Consider the following 22,149-nt stretch of genomic DNA (forward strand, 5'->3'; position numbering starts at 1 on the left):
CATTTAGATAAGGCAGTTAACTGATGGAGGGTTTGTGCACGACTCAAAACTTCAGTTTAACTTAAAACTGACACAATAAGGTCTCGTCTGACCAGCTTTCTTTAGCTTACTAGTGCTTAAGACAGGAAGGTTGAGTGGCCAGCCACTTCCATTATTTCAACACAGGCCCATTTTAGCTTTGGGAGGTCAAGCGTGCAAGCCATAAGTGGTCAGAATAAAATGCAGTGCTGCAACAGTAATAATAAGGCTCAATGCATTCTAAAATGTAATTACTCTGCTGCAGCTGCTGACACTCTTAAAGCCCAATTCACACAGGACTAACATAACAGTGGACCCCTATTAATATGTAATAATTGCAGCGGCCTTCTGTGATCTCAGTCTGGTATGATTTTGTCATGTTCGTCATTTCAAAGCGAAAAAAAAAAATCCACCAAAAATGATCTACTGTATTGTGCCACACACAGAGGTCCTGTAATAATATAATTTCAGTGTGAATTGCTATTTAGGGGAATTCAGCTAATTACATTTTGGACAGCATTTTAGATTCAAATTTACTTGGGTTGGTGTCAGTACACAGTGTGGTGACCCAGTCATAGAACAAACAGGTTTAAATCTATCAGAAAGGTGTGCCAGAACATTTTTTTGTTCAACATTTATTATTGGCAGCCTGATTTAGTGAAATCAGGTCTGTAGCTGCCGATTGCAGCTGTTCCAATAAAACTCAGACTTTGCCTGTCTGGGCCGAATGTATTGCACAAAAAACAGGCGTGGCGGCTGATTTTTAAAAATCACACGAGGGCCTCTGATAAAATTAATCTGGCATGTCACTTGCCGATGATGGAGGCATTAATAACAAAAATGGTTGTGAAACAAAAGCACTGCGATGAAAAAAAACAAAACACCTATACACTACAACCTGTCTCACATTTCTCTATGAACTCATAATGTCACCAGATAAGATAACATTTTTAACTTCCAGTGACAATGACATCTGCCCTTTAATAACTGTAATAGCGACTGTCAACACAGTGACATTTTTCATGTTTACAATCTACCTTCTCCCACCTTAATTTATTTAGGTCTCTTTTTTTTATATTTACATTGCTTTTACATTTGTTTCACATTTTTCCTCCTTGTTTTATTGTTTTTTGCAGAGAGTTTGGTTCTCTAATAGACAAATTAAAAAGCCTCTTCAGACAAATCTGTGTGACAGTGAGAGATGTTGTCACTGGTGTGCATTTATCAGTTGTTTTGCAGTGCTTTGTTATCTATCATTACTTTGGTGTAATCACTACCATTCCTCATGCATATCTGTTAATGAAAATGAAACTGCTTATCATGATAAAAATGGGTGCTGGTGCTTGCTGACATTATCTTGAACTACAAACCTGGATGTCTCTGGCTCTTTCGTAGGACTGGTAGGCGATCTTCTCCTCCATGCTGGCCAGCTCCTGTTTAAGGTTGAGGATCTCATTCTGGTGAAGTTCTGTGAGATCGTTGAGCTGCTCCTCCAGACGTTCACACCTGAACGCATGCGTAAGTAAAAGAAGCACACACGAACACATGTGAGAGTCTGTGGCATAATTAGCTTAGACAAAGAAACGCACGCAGGAATTAGTAGGAATAGACCCTGAGGGCATCTGGCCACATGGCACCTGACTGAGCTGATGACCCGCCCTGACAAGATTAGGATATGCTTGCTCATCTGCTGATTCAACTAGCCTATCACAAGAGACTCGGCAGTATTAGACTGGCCAATGGAATGTGTGCCCAACAAGAGGCGATGAATCTATACTGTTGTTTATTTTGGCAGGCACATAAAGCTGGATGGACAGCAAAGGACAAGAATAGACATGAGTCAACTTGACTGTTTCTTATTTTTAAGATCTTTTAACAGGTTGGTATAAAATCCAGCAAAAAGTCTCTAAGTAGGGCGATGACACATGATTTATAAGTTTTACCTGTCTTTTTTTAATGTTTAGAAATGATTCCTTAACAAATGTCCGCTATGAAATAACTGCAGATATGTTATGGGTGGATTCAGCTCCTGAGGAGTTTTTAGCAGCATTACTGGTTTCTGGATGGAGTACTCCCTCCCCTGGGAAGGGTGAAAATAGCTCCTTAGATGCCATTTGTCTCTGTTGGCAATTTTAATCTAAGAGGTCAAACAGATCACTCTGAACTTGGACATTTTAGGAAGAAAAATGCACATGTTTCTTTTTCTATTCAAGCTGATCATTAGATCTGTTCTCAGTCCTTGTGCCCTGTGTTTTAAAGCTCATGCACTTTTGTGCTGTTCTCGGCTTACATGCCAACTGCTGCTTTGAGAATGAGTATAAAAGAATTTGAGCTGTTCTGATGTTAATGTTGATGAACTGTAGGTAAAAGGTTTCTTATCTACTGTGAGCTAATGCTGCTAATATTGGTAAAATCTCTCTAAAGCACAAGCAGGCCAAGTGTACCTTGCGATGATGAATAGCAATATGCATAACTAAGATGGTTCCAGAGAAGTGTTTCTAACTATAGCAGGTTATTCCTGATTACGCACTGTTGACATTCGCGGGGATTTCTCGTTACACACTCAGGCATGTATGGTACAAACATTCTGGCAAGTTCTAGTTCTTTTTCTCTTTACCTGAAGCGTTCTTCCTGCAGTGCTTGCATAACAACTGTGTAGTCTCTTTGATAGTGGCTCTTCAAACCTTCCAGGCTCTCCTCTAGCCTTGCCTGGCCATCTCTCAACTCCTGCACCTCCTGCAGCAGCATGTCAAAGCTGGAACTCTGGCTCCTCTCCAGTGTGTTTCCCTTGGAACTGGGGGGACCCCCAGGGGCCCCTGTGGTGCTATTAGCCCCCACTGAGCCTGATGTAGCACTAGAGCAGTCATCCTCGCTACCATACTTCGGACTGGACTGGAAGTGATGCCCAGTGCTTCCCAGGGAACGTCCTCCAGTACTTGTCACACCCTCTTCTACTGAAGGGTCATCCAGAGAGTCTTTAAGTGAAGTGATGTTATCAGCGCTCCCGAATTTGTTGCGAATAAGGGAGGCGATCTCTCGTGGTTTGGAGACGACTGCACCAGCAGCAGAGTGGGTAGCCTGTGAGAAGCTGGAGAGGCCACCCTTAACACTATCCACCACGCCCTCACTGAAGCCTGTGACTTTGGCTCCGACATCCTTCAGGCCCTGCTGCATGTCCCGCAGAACATCCTTGGGCTGGCGTGGGATACCGTTGTGTTCCGCTTCTCGCAGCCTCCGGTGGTAGTGCTCCAGTTTCCTTTGCAGCTGCTGGATGGTCTGTGCTGACTTCTGGTTCTTTTTCTCAAAAACCTGACAGCCACAGGACAGGAATTTATTAGTCAGTGAAATGCAAATCAGTCTGCAATTATCCACTTAAATATATTTAGAAAGTTCCCTCCCTGCCTCTGAGGAAAAGCCAAGGTAAAACAAACTGATCAAACAGGTTTGGTGTTTATGCACTAATTGTGATCTAATCTCACCAGCCTACTAAAAGCACAAGGCAATGAGGTGCTGGCTTTAATACAAAAAATCTAACAATAATTCCTCGTTTCACCTGTTTGATGCGTGTGCTCTGCTGTTTGTCGGCGTTGTTGGCCAGTTTGAGGTACTCTGCAACATTGTCATCCCTGGCTGTCTGCTCGATCTTAATCTGCTCTGTGAGCTTGAGGATTTTCTGTTGCAGCTGGGCGATGGCCTGCTTGGTGCGGTGAGGGTCTGGGGTGATATCCTCACCCCCCTGGAACGAACTGTCTGCCCCACATGAAACAGACAGGGGTGCCTGGCCCAGGCCACTTACTTCCAGCCGGTCGATCTGAAGCGATGAAAGAGGAAAAAAAGACAGATTCAAGTACGTGAAGGGTGAGGGAAGAAATCAAAGGATTTGCGAGGAAAACAAAAAAGGGAGTGAGGCAGGGAGGAAAAAGGATGAATTGCAATATATGAGTTTTTGGTCATTTTGCTGACATGTTAAAAAAAAAAAAAGGAAACTTCTGCATTTTTGTAGCATGCAGACTGGAACGAGGCTAATTGAGTGGGTTGAACAGGTCACTTGCGGTCAGTTTAACTAAAGAGGAAGATGCCAAGTAAGCGGTTTTTTTATTCATGGACTTGCAAAGAAATGAAAGTTAAGGAAAAATAACTTTTGTCATTTTCAGCACATCCACACAAAACTCAACTCGAAAAACCTGGACTCTGATTTCGTTGTTCTGGAAGCCAAAAAACCCCAAAACAAAACAGGACTAGCAGGATATTAGATTTGGGTTTAAAGCAATTTCACAGATTTTTCTTCTTTGTTTTTCAAAATGACCCGATTTTATCAACAGACCACGAAACATCCGCGCAAAATCCAAACACCATCTAAATTGTGTTTCCTCAATTTTTCTAAAACTAGACCACCCTATCTGAGACAATGATGAATCTAACACCTTCAATCACAGGTCGCTGGTGTGATTCATTTCCTCAAACACCTCAGGGGAAGAACATTGCCAAACCTTTGGGAGAGACTGATGAAAATATTCTTCTCATCACTTAGTATTCACACAAAATAATCATCTGGACCTCACATCACACCATGGGGGCTCAGGAAGCACAGCAAACTTACACACACACACACACAGAAGGGATTTACACGCACTGGTTATTCATCCGAGTATTTACTACTCAAATCCCCCATACTGCCACACCATAACCGGTAGAAACCAAAACACCGGAGGCTCACCTGTATTCTGAGCGGCATGACTAATGGATGACAGATGCAATTGTCAACAACGCAAAGTACAACGCATCCGGGAGAAACTAAAGCTCCCGATTAATCACTTTCCTCGTAAACATTGAACAAGAATCCAAAAGGAGCACCGAAAAAAAAAAACTATCTTTAATAATAAAAAAAGTAAAGCGAATAAAACATGCGCAAAAAAGCGGCGCTCACCTTTCCGTTGGTCAAACGAAGGATTTTTTCCCAGTGCATTGTCCACACAGTGAAAGCGAGCTGTGCTTTTTCATCTGTTCTGCTCAAATTTCGTTAAAGTTTAATTGTATAAAAACCCCACAACGACTCAGTGAAGTTTCGCTCTGTAAGCTCCAGCTGCTCCAGCTCTACCGGCGACTTGTTGTGAAAGTTGAAGCACACCTGAAACTCAAGTGTACTTGGCAGCGCCTGAAGCTCCGCCCCCTTCTCCACTCCCTTTTCTGAGGAAGATGACATCATCCCTCTGGCAGCTTTCAAAGAGAGCGCAGTGCATTACCTGGGACCTTTTCTTATACCGCGTGACTGAATTTGCAAAAATAAACACAGTTGGGAGCCTCACAATAGATCAAGCCACAAAAGCTTTGTCTGTGATTATTTGAAACAACTGATCTGGTTCAGTTCTTTGTTGTTGCCGATTAAGTAGTAACTTTCTAACCTATTTTTTTTACTCAAGTACTGTTAAAACGAGTTTTCGAGAATTTCAGCTTCATGATACCTCAGTTGTTTTGCTTCCACTATATTCATTTTAAAACTCTTGTTAGTATTCGCTGTGCAGATTTTACATATTTTTTTTCCTACTCAGGAAGAAACTGTTATAATTTACTCTGTGTGTAAGTACAATTTAGTGTTGGTCACACTAAAGTTGTGATAAAACGTTTACATACACTCATTGTGGGCATGAGTGTCAAAGTAATTTTGGGCTTTTAATTATTTCTTTAAACTGTTCTTTTTCCAGGGTGGAATGATTGTACAGCATACATCTTTAATCGATTTAGAAAACAAGAATTATTTATAATTATTTCTGTTTTTTTCCTAATCTACACAAGGTCAAACATATACACACAGGATCAAAAGTAAATGTACATGCCCATTAATATTTGTTTATAAATCCTTTGGAAGTACATCTCAACCAGACACCTTTTGTAGTCATTAATAACCTTTTAGCTGGATATTTGACCACTCTTAGCAGAAATGATTCATTTAAATTTGTTGGTTTCCTGGCCCCAAAGTCGGGGCTTTTGGGAGACCATTCAAGATGTGATGTGTACCGGTACCACTGACAGCAAAATAGCCTCAGAGCTTGATGCTACCACCACCACCATGTGTCTGTGAAGGTTCTCAGTCAACCAGGTCATCGTAGTCTAAGGAGCTTGGAAGTGTTCTTAGGTCTGAAAACCTCATCTTTACTCCTCCAAACATGCCTCTTCTCACTGTGACTAAATAGCTCAATCTTTGTCTCATCTGACTAAAAACCTTTTTCTAGAAGGAATTTGACTTTTCCATGTGGACAGCTGCAAATGACAGAAATGGGTAAAAAATATTTGAGATCAGAAATTTAAGAGGCTGTGCAGGAAAAACTAAGAGTTGGGACTGTCTGTCATAGAGGAGTACTTAATGGGAAGAAAAACTAGTTAGACATCTCTTTACAACAGCACGCGCACACGCACACATCCCAGGGCACATTCCTCTGAGTACTCGTCAGAATTACCAGCAAGAAAACAATTTAAACTTGTTCACCAAGTGAATTTAAAATCAAGGTGATGTGTATTGTATTGATGACTATGTGGCAACATTAATCAGAAAAAGACACACATCTATGAGTCCATTTAACTGGCACATTGTGTACGTACAGTAAGTCTAATCACTATTAAAGCTTCCTGACAGCAAGCCAAGGTGATCGAGTGAGCTGGAGAAGTGGAATAGCCTGCTGAGCAAGCACAGAGCGAATGAACAGGTTTCAGAGGAGCACCTGGTCTGTTACAAAGCAGTATTGATAACCTTATAAGGGCGAGCATGAATGAAGCACACACGCTTGATTTGGTTTTCCCCTTTTTCTTCCAGGTGACACAATAACTGCATAATCAAATGTCTGCCCAGTTACTAAAGATAAAGAGAGCAAAGGACAAGTAAGCAGTATACTTTGTACTGGAGGACCCTGCAGTGCAGCACAGATAGATTTTAGACATTGTGATAAGAAGCCCTAGTGACCTGTACACACTGGCACCAAACCAACGTGCTGATCCAAAAAAAAACCAAAAAAACCCCCCCCCAAATTACTATCAGCGCATTTCTTCTGTTAGGTAAAGCGAAGAAACCAGTTCAAGCAGTAATGATCAGCTGTGCGCCTTCCCGGCTCTAAAGACTGGCCATTGCAAGATATGATCTAATGTTACCACACACATAGCAAAGCAATGCTTCATCCCTGGCTTTCAGTTACTAAACAAATCAGCATTGCCTGTACGATCAGTGTCATCTTCAAATGTCTGACTTTTAGTGTGACTAATCATGCAACAAATTAAAGATCATGAGCTGAAGGATCAGGCTAATTTCCCTCAATTAACATAGCCAAACATGTCGATGTGCTGAGCCACTGAAGCAAGAAGTGACACGCACTGCACCACTGGAGTCTGTGCAGCCTAATTAGGGACGTTTTGTGTGTGTGTGTTGGTAATTTGGGGAGCAGGGTGGTGTGCACCCCCCTGTGATTAGACTTTATCAGTTAAAATGACAAACAAAGGGTTTGTATGGACTTGCCCCCTGCCCTTCAGCTCCTTGCACACACACACACACACACTTCAGAGAAAACCTACTCTACCTATGTCCCAAACCGGGGCCACAGGTTGGTGTGTGTAACAGCCTCGGATCCAGTAAAGCTTGTTAGAGCCATGAAAGGCCACCACTGACTTAGCATGGATCGACCACAGGCCTGGGAAAAGCCGAGCTAAACCTAAACACCGAGACCTGCGAAGTAAACCTCACACAAATAGGCATTTAGGCAAGAATTTACCAAGCTAATGGTGTTAGATGTGCATCACATATAATTAGACACATGCAACAAGAACATCTTGTACTACCCATCTCACTCTCTCTGAACTGCAGAGGACACATGCCCCCAAAATCCATTTTGTTCAATGTAGGTCACCGAGCAGAAATTAGACTGTCATACGTCTCTTTCCTATTTTTTGTGATCAAAATGTTTCACTTCTCCTTTCTTTCTACACCAGATACATCAGGTCTGTCTCCTCTGAGTTGAGTTTAATGTGTTTGTTGTTTTGTGAGTTAACTCAGGTGAGATCGAGGACAGCTAGAGTCAGGATGTTCTCGAGGACAAACAGTGGAAATAGACACAGTCTTAGGATCTTGTCGCATGCTGATGATATCTACACCCTAACCAGATCAAGGCCAGAGGAATTTAAAACTCCACACTGACCCTGACTGTAGCTTGCTGTTTAAATATGTATGTTTGTCATAGTAAATGTTTCAGAATGAAACAAAATTATCTTCCCATTTGTTATGTTTGAGAGTCATAGCTTATACAACAGACTTACAGTATTTTATATAAACATTACAATGCAACGCAACCACGGCACAGCTCACTGTTGTACTTTTTGCAAGAAACACCTAAGTGACCATACCACGCTCTATGTTTCTTGCTGTCAAGTTCAGGTTTTCATTATTTGTGTGTGTGTGAAAGTGTGAAAAGTACAGTACCTTGTTATTCATTAAGCCCCGCATTCTAGCTGTGGGCTTCCTGTGTTGTTAGTTTGTGTTTCTTGAGAAGCAGCAGTTTCAAATGGCAAGATGCAAGAGTGATACTCCGAGGACGTTGCAACTCCATGTTTCTGAGAAATCTGCTCTGATCCACACCCCCCCCTATTATAATATTCCCTGAAGTGTGGAAAAGGTGCCTCCCTTATAATTCAAGTCATATCAGTAAGTTGAGTATGTTATCTACAGAGTCCAATATCCATGAAGGATGAGAACTATTGTAAGAGGGAGGATTTTTAGCTATCCCTTTCAGCTCTGTTCATTTTGCACTACACAGCTGTCGCCTCTCCATTTATATGACTCGTATCTCTGTGACTTTATTAAACACCCTGCATCAAAGCCGGTCATCCATGACTGTCTGAACTTCACACTGCTGATTAGTTGATCTGATCTTTAACCGTACAGCGTAGATATCAGAGAGTGAACACAGTCATCAAAGTAACAGCTTAACAGTACTGAGTGATCTTTTATTAACAGATCTGAATTTACGAGCGTTTGAGCATTTGACACTGTGTGCAAACACACGGTCAAACACTTAGTTGCGGTAGGTTATGTGTGAAATAGGCCTTTAGTGGAACGTTCACGGGCCCAAAAAGTCTGGTGCTGTATTTAATATTTATTTATTGTCATTTTAATATAAAACATTTGTGCATTGGACTACTATGTGCCACATTTAACCCCAACCCTACTTTCTGCTCCCCTGCATCACCATCTTGTGATTTCAGTTGAAATTGATGATTTGATGAAAATCCACTTGTTGTTTCCTTTAAGTGTATCCAACGTGGCAACAATGAACTCCATTCACAGGATATGGAAAATTACTAAACTCCATGTGATGCTGAACAAGGGGCAGTTTACTCAACACATGTACTCGCGAATGGCTGAATCCACAAAGTTACATTACTAATCACTATAATACAGCCAAAGCCTATCAGTGCACACACTAAGGAAAGGAGAGTGCAAAAAAAAAAAAAAAAGTATTTTCACTACTGCAAAAACACTTCAGGACAAAATCCTTTTTTCGAGCAAGACATCTGTGTTTTATTTATTACAGACACAGTGCACACAGCACTCCTACTTTAACTGATATGTAAGCAAGCACCATATCGCTATAAACACCTTTACAAGACTGTAAACAGTCTTTACAAACATAACAAACAACCTCACACACTATATACACATGTGGAGACTCACTGTGGTGTTGGGGGTAGGAAGTGGAGAGGTGTCAGCAGTTACCAGGTTAAGGATGACCTCCATGAGTGGGACACGCATGCGTGCAGCTTGGAGTGGAATATTTGTTTGGTCTCTCTATTTGTTTGTGTGTCTCTCGGGGAAAAAAATACAGTGAAAGAAAAGGAGAGGAGCCTGGGTCTGGCACAGCACACATCAGTCAGGACACTTCTTCCAAACAAAGTCCACTTCACTCAAAGTCCACAGTTGCAAAGACCCCACTGGACAAGGAATTACTGCTGGCTTGATTGAATATCCAGAATCCATAAAATGCACAGTCACTCCAGCAATGTACCATGACTACTGATAGCTGCAGAGTCTACATTATGTTCTGCTGCTGGTTCACAGGGCTGCTGCTCCTCAAAGCCCATGGACGAAGCTTGAGTTCAAACACACGCTTCAGACAGAGAGCCTGTGCAGAGCCAATGCACTTCGACAGGCACGACTCCCACAGAGAGCGTACATTAGTAGAAGAAGAAAGACTCCTCTGGACCAATGAGCCCATCTAACGCATGTTTGGGGGTGGGTGACAGTACAGAGAATGTTAATCATACGAAGGCTCGCTGCGCTGGATGTAGCCTGGGATAAAAGCAGGGAGAGTTTACTGCGAAGTTAAGCGTTCAAAGCATCCATCGGGCATAAAATCCGCAGACGGGGGGAAAGAGCGGCAGAGACCCAGAGAACGGATGTGAGGGGAGCAAAAGGAGCACAGAAGAAAAAAAGATCCCACCAGGAGCTGTCAGTGAGAGGGAGACGGAGTGAGAGAAGGCGCAAAAGAGAGAGGGGTTGTGAGAAAGCCTCATGAAGGGAGGGAGGGCGGCTTTTCTTCTGTTTGAGTTTCTAGGCCAGTTCAGCTCCAAAACATTAGCTAGTTCAGGCAGAAAAAAGGAGAGAGAACTTTTCCATTCCCTCCTTTTAATTATCACAGTTTGATTGTCTCAGCCAATCAGTTTACTGAGTGATCACGCTGTAACAGACTGGACTAGATGCTTCTACTGATCAAAAAAGAAAAGAAAAAAACCCACACTGAACAAAATAACTGTCCAGCAGAAAAGCACTAATGCGTGGATAATTCTAGTTTAAGTTGGAGAAATCAAACAACAAGAAAGGACTGACATTATACAGTTGTATGATCATCGCAAGGCTGCAATTCAAAAAATATAAGCCTATAATTGGGTCCCTGTGCTACAAAACAGTGGAGTATTGGTAATTTATAGAGAGGATGGCCATAATTAGAGTGCAAAACAGTGTTTGTTAGTAAACAGTCCAGAAGAACTGAGACGGCACACAGTTGTAATTTTGCGTTCAGGTTGATCATTTTCACTGCATTAAAGCACAAATTGGCATCCAAATATACTACAAACACCTTTTTATGAGCCTCAGAGTCTTTCGCGTCATGATGAAACTGTGGTGTACAATTAGGTAGAAAAAAAGAAAGAAAAAGCACTGGAAGTAGTGGGTGTAGGGGGAATGGTGTGGAGTGGTATGGCAGGACGAGGGCAACTGAAGACTTCTGTGCCCAAGCCGACAGGAGGAGCAGGGCAACAGGAGCGCGAATACAGGGTTTAATGGGAAAGCAGGAGAGGTTTGGGGACCGGAAGAGAGCGGGTAGGAATTAGGGAGAAGAGTGCTTATATAAGAACAAGTCCAACTCGCTGTGAGATGTGTATGTTTGACCCCAGTACTGAATAAAAGGGACACATGGCAGAATCTGTGGTTTCAAATTTGAGCCAAGGCTTTACATTGGAAAATGTAAATGTAGAAAAAATAGGTTAAACTATATCTGCACATCTGTAGAGCCATGAATAATAATATTTTCCCTTTACTGGCAACAATTCCCATTCAGACAAACAGTATATACTTTTGACCGTCTCTTTAACTTTTACCCAAAGAAATGGGGTCTCCCACTCAAAGGCTTAGCATTAACTTACTTTAGTAGTTTACAATGATTTGCTAAAAAATCTGGATTACTAATACCAAATAATGTTTGCTGTAGTGTTGTCAGTTAATCTAGTTTTAACTAGGGTAAAATGTTAACCAGCTAACTACCAGTTACCAGTTAAGTAGTTGAGCCTGGCAGTTTTTCAAATAGTAACAAACTTTAAAAAGTAATAATTTAAAGATGGGTGAATCCTCACTTTGTAAAAACCTCTAAAAACAAGACTACAGGGAGCACAAGTACAGATACATTTTCTTAGAGGCGTCTTAACCGTAACCCTTTAGTTGTTCGGGGAATCCATGACTGGAACTTCTGACAGGTGTTTTCCCATCAGTTGTGATTAAATGGCACACATTTTTTTGCTCTACTGTCAGTGTCATTCCAGCCTGAAGTCAAATTCTCTCGCACGGCAAATATGGCCTTCAGCGACTCTTGGCTATCCAGGAATGATCAAGCTTTCACAGTGACTCAGCATAAACTTTGGTGGGATTAACAACATGCAACAAATAGCAAAGTTTCAATGACACAAATCACAGGTGGTGGTGCACTCATGCCATGACAAGTGACTGACACCGGAACAGAAATAAATAGAGACGCTAGCCTCAGAGGCAGCTATACCTCATTAGCACCACATTAGCTGGCTAAAATTAGGGGACAGAAAGAACAGCTGTGGCTCATTTTAGGTGTTATTTACATTGACAGAAATTAATTACTAGTAGCTACACATTAACTGAGACAGTAATAGAAGGATTATGTCTTTACAATACATTAAAATGGCACCAAAAGTAAATAATTAATGAATCAGGTTGTTAAAGTAAAAAGCACAACATTACTTCTTAAATTAAAATTCTTTTGGAAAAGTTCAGATTTTTCAACTAACTCTGTCCATCTCCATCCACAAGTGCCCTGGATTTAATTAAAAACAACTCCACAAACGGGCAAAAACAACCCACTGAGCTCAGGAATCAAGCAATAAATAGTGTTATAAAATAAGGCCACTCTGTTCACCAGACCAGAAAATAACCTAATCTTCCACTTTTCACAGTATATTGTCAAAATGTTCAAAAACAGAGGTCTTGACGTATAACAGAAGGAACACAAGCAGAGCAATGAAGACCAGCAGCAAACTGGACTCATGATTATGAGTCCCCCCCCCCAAAAAAAAAAAAACAACAGGAAGGACTGCTTCAGAGATCACAAGATCCATTTAATTTAACAGAGGATTAGAAACAGGATCAACAAATAGTGGTTCAAAGAAAGTGCAGTATGCTGAATAAGCTATAAGAAAGACAACCAGGATTAACTCTGCACAGATAGGCAGTAGATGGTTGAATGACCCAAAATTTAAGCTACAAGGGGAAAACCAACTAAAACGTAATAAAACAAAGAGTTGACAGTCATTTCTGTGACTGTTTTAGCTGAACTGTATTTATCACAAATGTTCGATTGAATCTTAAACAAAGGATCAGCCAAATCAAGCGAAAAAACGAAAGTGACAGAGGTGGTGACAGAATATTTCACCATGGAGAAAATAAAAGCTCTAAAATGCCCCTTCCCATAGTCCTGACCTAAATCCCATAAAGCACCAATGGGATCGCTTTTTGGGGGGAAAAAACTGAAAGCAAAGCTGACTGAAACTCAGAGGAAACTCACAAAAGCTAATAGAGAGAATATTTTATTCCATTTTGTGTCAAAACACAGTTTTGTCTTCATTTTAGATTATACATCTTTTGCATATTGGTGAATATTTAGCCTTAACTTTATCCTTAACATTTTCATGTCAGATTAAACATAATTTATATATTATTTTGACTTGTTCGAATACTTTTTAGGTTACCACTAAGGAGTTAAGATTAATATGCATATATCAGGTTCACTAAGAGACATCTGGATGGTGCATTGAAGAGCAAAGTTGGAAATGAATGTGAATTAATAAGTTTTATTTAGACCCAGTACAATTACTCACGTTAAAAAAATAACAAAGAACTGCATTGCAGAGATATAGAAAAGGGGAAAGACCTGCTGAACTGGTGATGTTTAAAGTCAGTAAAGAATAAGCATGCGTTTCCAGTCAATGACACACCTTCAGTCTACTATGATACATCAGTGATTTTCCTACATAGATTGATTTGTGACATCCTCTAACTGGTTTTTAGCCAAAACCAGCAGGAAACTCACCACCACTGTAATAAAGTCATCAACATACATTCATCGGCCACTTTATTAGGTGCAGTATGCCACTGGACCCCCCTCTGCCTTCACATCCCAAAGGCGCTCTATTAAATTGAGCCTACTCAGGTAGGCTGTGTGGTTTATGCTCAACTGGTACTGAAAGTGTGACTAGCAAATATCCCCCATGCAATTACACAGCCACCCTGTACCACTGAAAGGGCAGGATGGATCCATGCTTTCATGTTGTTTACGCCAAATTCTAACCTCAACATCTAAATGTCACAGCAGAAATTGAGACCCATCAGACCAGACGCTATTTTTGCAGTCTTCTATTGTCCAATTTTGGTAAGCCTGTATGAACTTAAATTACCATTCTTCTCTATTCTGGTTCTCATTTTGTAGTTCAGCAGGTTATCTCCCTAAAATGCAATGAAGTGCTGCCAAGTGATTAGATATTTTAAGTTAAACAGCAAAATGTATAGGTTTCAAATGCGCTTTCAGAGAATATAATATATAAAAATATTATACTATCTCTAAAACAACTGTGATGGTATAAACCACACCGCCTGTTATGGTGACACTTAAAGCTCAAGTCTGATTACCTCCGCTGTTACTCTAACTTGGTAAAATGTATCTGTATTGTCCTTTTTTTACATTTTTAATCAAAAAATAAAAACACGAGTTTAACAGTAAGGATTTTTCTTTCTCTTAAAAAAATACTGTTTTGAACTAACAGTGCTGTGAGCTGATGACATCACACACAAAGACACAGAAAACAACTCGTGTGGATGTGTTTACTCAGCCAGCGCACAGGGCCATAATAATGGAAAGTGTCGTTCAGAGGACAGAGCTTAGCGCTGAATTAAAGCCAGGTCTGTGCTCCACAGCCAAAAAAAAGTTCTGGAAAAATCCAGAAGAGACAAAGAAGAGACTGGGTCTGATGTAACTGGACTGTGGTTTGGGAAAGGATAAATTCTCTAAGTTTTATAAACAGAAAGTTATGCAAAGATTAACAATACAATGCAAAACCCTTCCAAACCTTAACCTTGAGCTTTTATAACTGGAGCAACAAGTTAGATGCATTTGTCCTGAAATTTTGCATCTAACTGCAGAATTAAACAAAAGTTGTTAGTTTTTTTATGCAGGGGTAACACCACAGCTCGCTCCATGTGACAGTAAGTTGTGTAGTATGGTCTGGTGGCAGGAGATGAGCAGTTACATAAAGGCAGAAGAGTGAGAGGTTTGTCTGCACAGACTGATGGTAATTCAAGCCTAAAAGAGGAGATAACCATGACTCGGGCCTCTGGCTTTCTTCAACAATACCTTCCCCCATAACAAAAAGCCCTCTTTCCAACTCTGGCTGTCCAGTTCTCACTAGTCTAGGCTCCAGTATAATCAATGGCCCTATTAGCAGTTACATAAACCCCTGAGCACTTTATACACATGGACATTTATAGCTGGTGGCATCCAAGAGTGTGAAACATCTTCATAGCCAGCCAATTCCTGGCTTCGACAAGAGCCAAACAGGAAGGAAAAGAAAGAAATGTCCATAACAACAACCCAAACAATTATCTGTTATCATGTCCTGTGCTGAAACTGACAACTGTGAATGCAAAACATTCGACATCTGACAAGTAATCATGTGTTCAGAATGAATTTAAGTATTACCAGATTTTAGATGTGGGTTCAATCAAATCATTAGAAGGGTTTCACGCGTAGATAAATGTATACAGTCGCTTTCCTGAACTACTGATATACTTTACCTTATTTTCACTGGAGCTACTTTTTGCTAAACAAATACTATAAAAATAGTCACAGGCCAGCACACTTGTTCAGGGCCTACTGCAGAGGCCGTGGAAAACTACATATACATGGCATGCCCATTTACCTGCAGTAATGATAGCCTCATAAAGTGGGTGAGGCCGTTACACGGGCTGATATCAGCCTAGTACAGACGTAGCCAATAACTGTCTATTATTCAGCTAATATGTAACAAAAAACTGCAGTACAGAACTACACACAATGGTTTCGAAGTCATGTAGACATCATTAATGTCAACACAGCAGCCATACAGTTTCATAAAAGGCTTAAATATCTGTATTGTAACAGCCTCAAAAGGCCTGTATGTTGTAGCACCTGAACCTTTTTGTTGTTTTTTTGGTTTTCCATTAAGTTTCTAAGTCTGAATGTGGATGTGATGCTGTGATGTGAGTAATGGATGTGTCAAAGTGTACACAGGAAAGCAGTGTGCGTATACGTGCAGGAAAACATAAGAGTGGGTTCATGGGGAGACACAGTGTTGGTCTATTGGTGGTAGCTGGCATTTATTGGCCCTGCTTCTGTTTATACTCAGTCATCCTGGTTATGCAACGTGGAACAGAAAGGGCACCGACCCAAAATGCAGACTTAGTCTGGCAGGATGCTGCACAATGTTCGGTACCATGGGGCAGTATGTAAGCCCAAACACAGCCAGCCTATTCATAAGCAGGAAGATGAAGAATCCAGAACAAGCAGTCCCAGCTTTTTGGCCCTGGAGGATTATTTAGTCTGGCCTCTTCTCACTTTTTGCCTCTGTGTTAATCTCACTACTCACTTTTAAGCAGACTTATTGGATGGTCTGGCCTCTGGGTACTGTTTCAGAAGTTTTGCAAGCCTCCACTAAGAAGCAGCCGATTTCATAACAGGAAGACAGATAATGAGTAGAGGCACTTGTCTAGTAGGAAGCTCATGTCGTTACAGGGCAGCTAAATCTAATGAAAATCTTCTTCTCTTGTTTCCAGATTAAGACTATCTTGAAAAACAAAGTTTGGTGGCTCTGGGTATCTTGTGTACTGAGACTAATTTCACAACATATGCACGCAATCAAGCAATATGTTTGCGTGCATGTTATGCATGCATTATCCTGAGTCACACAAACATAATTTTTGTGACTCAGGAAATACACTGCTTGGGTTTCTTTGGTGAAAATTAAACTTTTTTTTTTTTTTTACTTACATGTGCCATTTATTAAGTTAATGATGGCCCAGTTCCATTTAAGTGATTCAATACAACCATAATTTATAACAGCTCTGTCTGCCCCTTTCCTGCCATTGCTACTCTACCTGCTCTCATTAAAGATTGATGCCCTGTATTATCTGACATATTCAACATAGGTCTACATTTTAATAAATAATACCTGGTTTAATAAATTAGTTTCTGCTGCTATTGAGATCAAGAGATCAAAACATAAAACTATAAGAGAATCTCACAAATTTACACAACCAACTACTCAATGAGTAGTATTGCTTATTATCCACAAGGGGGAGCTAAAGCACAACGATGCTACATGATGTGTGTCGACTGCTGTCCCCTGTGTTAGTGCTTTCTTTGTCTGGTATTTCATTTCCTGACAGGTTTCCTGTCAATAAACTCAAGGTTTTGTTGTATTTTTATTGCATTCTTCCGCTATCACTTGTCCTGCTGACAGACGTGCAGGCCTTTGTTGTAGCACAATTCAGCTCTGATTAGTGAGTAACATCAAAGCACACAGATGACTTGTTGGCTGATAATATGAACAGAGATGAAGGAGGGACATGTCATGGAGATGGAAAGTAGAAATAATGTAATTGCCTATATTAATTTACAAGACAGGAGATCTAGAGAGGAGATATTGCCAGAAAATTAAAGATGTGTCTATATCAATGAGGAGGAAAAGGCAACCACAATCAAATTCAATATAAACTCTCTCTTGACACAAAAAACACAACTCATTTCAATGATGTGATGTCCAGTACAGACGGGAGACCTTGTAAGAGGTGGACAGTGAGAAAATGGAGATTCCTGGGATTGCTACAAATTGACACACATGAGAATGAGAGGAATGGCTCTGGTTATTAGTAAAAAGGAAAATATGATGAGATTTCCCGAGAGATTGTGACCAGATTTGAAATGTGTGTGCAAGTGGGTCAGTGGAGCAGAGCAGAGCTGAGCTCAGCGATAAATAGTTTCATCCATAATTCAACAGAGTCAGGAGAATGATATAGACTGCACAGGGAGTGGCAGGGATGCAGAGCACGACCTCTCTTAGTCTGTTTCTCTGCTCTCCATCTCTCAGAATGAGCAATTTCCCTTTGAAAACAATCCGCTGGTCTATCTGAATAAGGAGCAGAAAACTAAAGAAAACACTTCATCAGATAGATGCAGCTAGTTTATTTTGACGACCAAGCTGAAGGAAATCAAATTCAGAGCTAATACTGGCAGCTGGATAAATGAAAGCAAGCAGTGTGCAAACTAAAGATGGACTGGGACAGGGGACGGTGTCCGGGGAACAGACATGTAGGTTAAGGTTGACCCAAATATTCTCAGCGAGTGACTGACCAAGTATGTAGCAACCTTGGAACGGCTGAGAAAACAACAAAGACACACATGCGTGCCCACACTAGTGTCACATATACTCACACGAGGCCAAAGAGGAAGGACCAGCTGCAGGACCAAAATAAATACACAAACGATGACCCACGGAGACTTCTTGCTGACATGTGCACATATATGCACGCGACCTCATGCACAGACACCCAATTAAAACTTTTATTTTTATTTTTTTTAAATATGGTTAACGTTAAATCATATTATTTTAAGAGGGGGTGGCGGTGTACTCAAGCAACCACATAATTAAACATAAAAATGCAATTCATCTTTGGAAAAGCTCTAATAAAGAGGTCTAACAAAAGCTACTTTCAACTGCGTCTTTCTCACAAGAGACAAAGAGGTCTAGTAACACACAAGATTATGGAAACCTTAAAAATTGCATAAATATATATTTCTGGGGGGGGGGGGGGGTTATAGATAAATAACATCATTCAGACACACTTGAAAGTGAACTTGGTTAACACTGGTTCAGACAGTTGTCTATTAATAGAATAGGCAAAGAAGGCACAGCAGGCTTCTTCCTCATTCAGACCCAGATTAGAAAACTAAGAGGGAACTGAGAGAAAAAAAAAGAACCTCAGAGATTTTCTTCTTTTCTCCAAAAGTCTATCCATCTTTCTGATCAACATCGACCTTTACCCATACACCATTGCATCAGTGTTTCAAACATTCCCCTACCCCAGCTCAACACAGAGGTCTTTCCTGTTTTCTTCCTTTCACACCATAACATCTGGAGGGACGTTTCAACAAGAATTTCACACATAAAATGACTTTTTATTCATTAACTGTTAACCTTTGCTGTGAGCATGAGTGCCAGACTAGTGTTGTGAATACTAACAGCATGCAGGACCGGAAAAAAGGCGTTGGCCTATATGTACAACTACATGAATATTCAAGAGCTTAATTAAACAGGTTGAGGATATGCTTCAAAGGGAACACAAACAGAGAGGTGTAGAGTTCAAGCACACACAAAGGAAAACACAGAAACACACACACACACACACACAGTGCATATGTATGCACACATTGCATACTAAAGCCTAAGCACGAAATCTACTCTAGAGTTAGACATTTACTGTAAAGAACTCCAGCTGGGGTCTGGTAAATTGCCTAATACAAGTAATTTATTCTAACTGCCAAATTCCAACTTTACATTAAAAGAGAATGAAAACAGGAAATAGTCATAAGCAATAAGCGAACAAGCGATATGATGCCATTCCACATGACAAGAAAGTGCTTATTTACATAGTGTACAACATTAGATTGGAAGATCTGGAAAACTGCACAGGAGTCTAATTTTAGGAAGCACTTCTCTCTCCTCTAGGAAGGTGTTATTGCACTACTCAAGCAGATGAGGTGGCTGCGAGATCTGACAGCAAACCTGCAAGCATTCAGCTGAGCAAAGCTGCTGCAAACCTCTTTGAACATCACCCTGTTACTATGGAGACGGGTAACTGGCTACACTGTCTGAGCACTGGACACAGATGAGAGGAAGCCCGAGAGAGTGAGCGCTTAAGAAGGACTGCCTCTAAGACATGAAACAAGGAAAACAGTGACAAGGTAAAGGGGGTGTGGAGATCAAAACAGTGAAGTCAGAAAAGCTGCTGAGGAAGTGTGACACATGAGTAACAAGCAGTGTAGCAGATTCACATGCTTGTTCAGCAAGGAAACTTCGGGTTTAATTTTAGATGCTGGAGGAAACCGCATGAGATTTCCCACAAGTGGAGAAATCTCAGAGTCTGAAAGATAAATAGAGAACTACAGGTAGTTGCATAAAAGGAGAAATCAAATTAATGTAGAACATTTGCCCACACATCCGCAAACGGACACGTGTATTGCATGACTTTGGGCAGTCCAAGATGACAGTTTGAAATATCTCTAAATATATCTTTGGCTAAATTTGAAATGGTGACCTTACCTCATACTGTGCTGCAAAAATTGGACACAAATTCTTCTCACAATAATCATACTTCATTACTTCTACCAGTAATCTTTACAAAGCATCCACGTGGGATAGGGTATGATATGTCATAACACTTACTGGTTGGCAGGTCATTATAGACTCCAAATTTGCCAAAGTGTCAAGAAGTGGGGGAGACCTTACTGCAATCTCTGGAAACACCAAAACACCAGATGGGTAAATATCTTGCCAAAGAATTACATTTATCAGCCAAGTAAAGCACTGAAAATGTTCTGGTGTCTCGTAGTGGTGAAGAACTTGACTAAATTGGATGCTTATTTGAGCAAACACATCAAATACTTGCACAGACACACAAAAGTCACAGCAAGCAAGTAATACAAGTAATGAGAGAGCTCAAAACAAGATGTGATAAAGAACAGAGCATCCATTGTATTAAATCCACTGTTGATATTAGTGTTTGCTTAGGTGATCAATGATCAGCCACAGTATAGAATTTAAATCAACCACGACAGAAACACATCACTGATGTTTTAGTTGAACTCAATGGTCTCAGAAAAAGTAGACAAGGCAATATTTACACACTTACATGAACAAAAGAGAAGACTTTGTTTTCATAGATAAGCAAAAAAAGAAGAGTGAGAGTGAGAGATGACAGGAATGAAAACTTTCCCCTACAATGCTAGGAGGGGAAAGTTAAGGAAGACAGAAGCATTTGAGAACAATTTCAGTGTCTGCCCGAAAGTCAACAACATCACAAGCTGCCAACTGATTGCTTTATGCTGCATCCTAATTTCAGTCAACAACCACATAGTCGTGATGGTGCACTGACAGCACACACACAAACACACAGATAGAGCCTGAAAACAAAATTTGCTACAGGCTGATGGTTAGTGAACAGGCTGAGATGAGATCACCTCCAGTGTGTACTAAGAGCACATGCTTCATCATCCCCGTGGCTCTCCCCTGCCTCCACACACACACAAACACACACACGCGCTCTCTCTCTTTGCTAAAAGTCAATCGAAACTCAGTTGTTTGATTATACACGAGTCTGACTGCCTGCTTCTGTTTCTGTCTTTATGTGACTAAAGGGCAATCTGCTGTGGCAGGGGTTTGTTAAGACTTTACCATTCATTTGCATCAGCACTCTGGGTAAGCGAGACATCATGCTTGTCTTTTGCCGATTTCAAAAAAACTCAATGTCACTAAAATAGTTCTAGGATGAGCTGTTCTGTCCTGATGCAAAGGTCAAAAACGCTTTCATCAACACACAGCCAATAGCCTGAGGAGGTGAGAGACGATGGGAGTGCAGTGATGGGGATGTTAAAGTAGCAGGGACAGAACAAGCCTCGGGGGACCAGGTGAAGTTCGGTTCCTTCCACCGACACTTCTCCCCTCTGCTTTTCTCTTAAACACTGCCACAGCAACACACAAAACTCAAACCCTTCTTTAACAAGTCATTGCTTTTAACAAACACTTTCTAAAAAGCAGTCCTATTAGGGGCAACTGTTAAAATTACCAATCATAAATGCATAATTGAAGTGTGAAAGCGAGTAGCTGCTATGGATTTTTCAATTAGTTTAATTTTGATGACTACTTTTGATTTAAGAAGCTAATTAACAGAAAACAAATAATTGTTAGACTTGTTTTAGCAGTAATAAAATGTTTGAAAAAAAAGACATAGGAGTTTAATTTGAATTTTTAAACACTTACAAATTTCAGGTGCACTAAATGAACGGTTCAAAAGAAAGACAGCACAGAAAGAGTAAAAGACGTATATGACCACAAACAGAGAGATCCACATATAGATGAAAATCTGTCACTTCCTCTATTCAATCAGTGCATTTGCGACTTCCTTGAATAGGCTGAATGTGACCCGGGAGCCCAAATGAAGCTATTACATAAACATCTATTCTTTGCCAGACATCATTAACAACCTGACCACAG

General features: G+C 40.6%; 1 protein-coding gene across 11 annotated transcripts in view; it reads right to left on the reverse strand.

Moving 5' to 3' along the window:
* tmcc1a (transmembrane and coiled-coil domain family 1a) overlaps positions 1-22,149 on the reverse strand; it is a 46,692-nt gene that overhangs the window by 3,096 nt on the left and 21,447 nt on the right. For 6 of the 11 annotated variants that reach the window (XM_080294495.1, XM_080294497.1, XM_080294498.1 and 3 more), the window contains 3 exons: positions 3,572-3,829; positions 2,636-3,327; positions 1,389-1,524 (listed from right to left, as the gene is read on the reverse strand). In XM_080294495.1, coding sequence (XP_080150621.1) covers positions 1,389-1,524; positions 2,636-3,327; positions 3,572-3,829 — 1,086 coding nt within the window. Of the gene's footprint in view, positions 1-1,388; positions 1,525-2,635; positions 3,328-3,571; positions 3,830-4,945; positions 5,417-8,476; positions 8,516-9,727; positions 11,214-20,322; positions 20,353-22,149 lie in introns of those variants that run through there. The other 5 variants (XM_080294507.1, XM_080294501.1, XM_080294505.1 and 2 more) reach the window with 5 other exon arrangements.

This window comes from Astatotilapia calliptera, chromosome 20, assembly GCF_964374335.1.
Source record: "Astatotilapia calliptera chromosome 20, fAstCal68.1, whole genome shotgun sequence".
Taxonomy (NCBI): Eukaryota; Metazoa; Chordata; class Actinopteri; order Cichliformes; family Cichlidae; genus Astatotilapia; species Astatotilapia calliptera.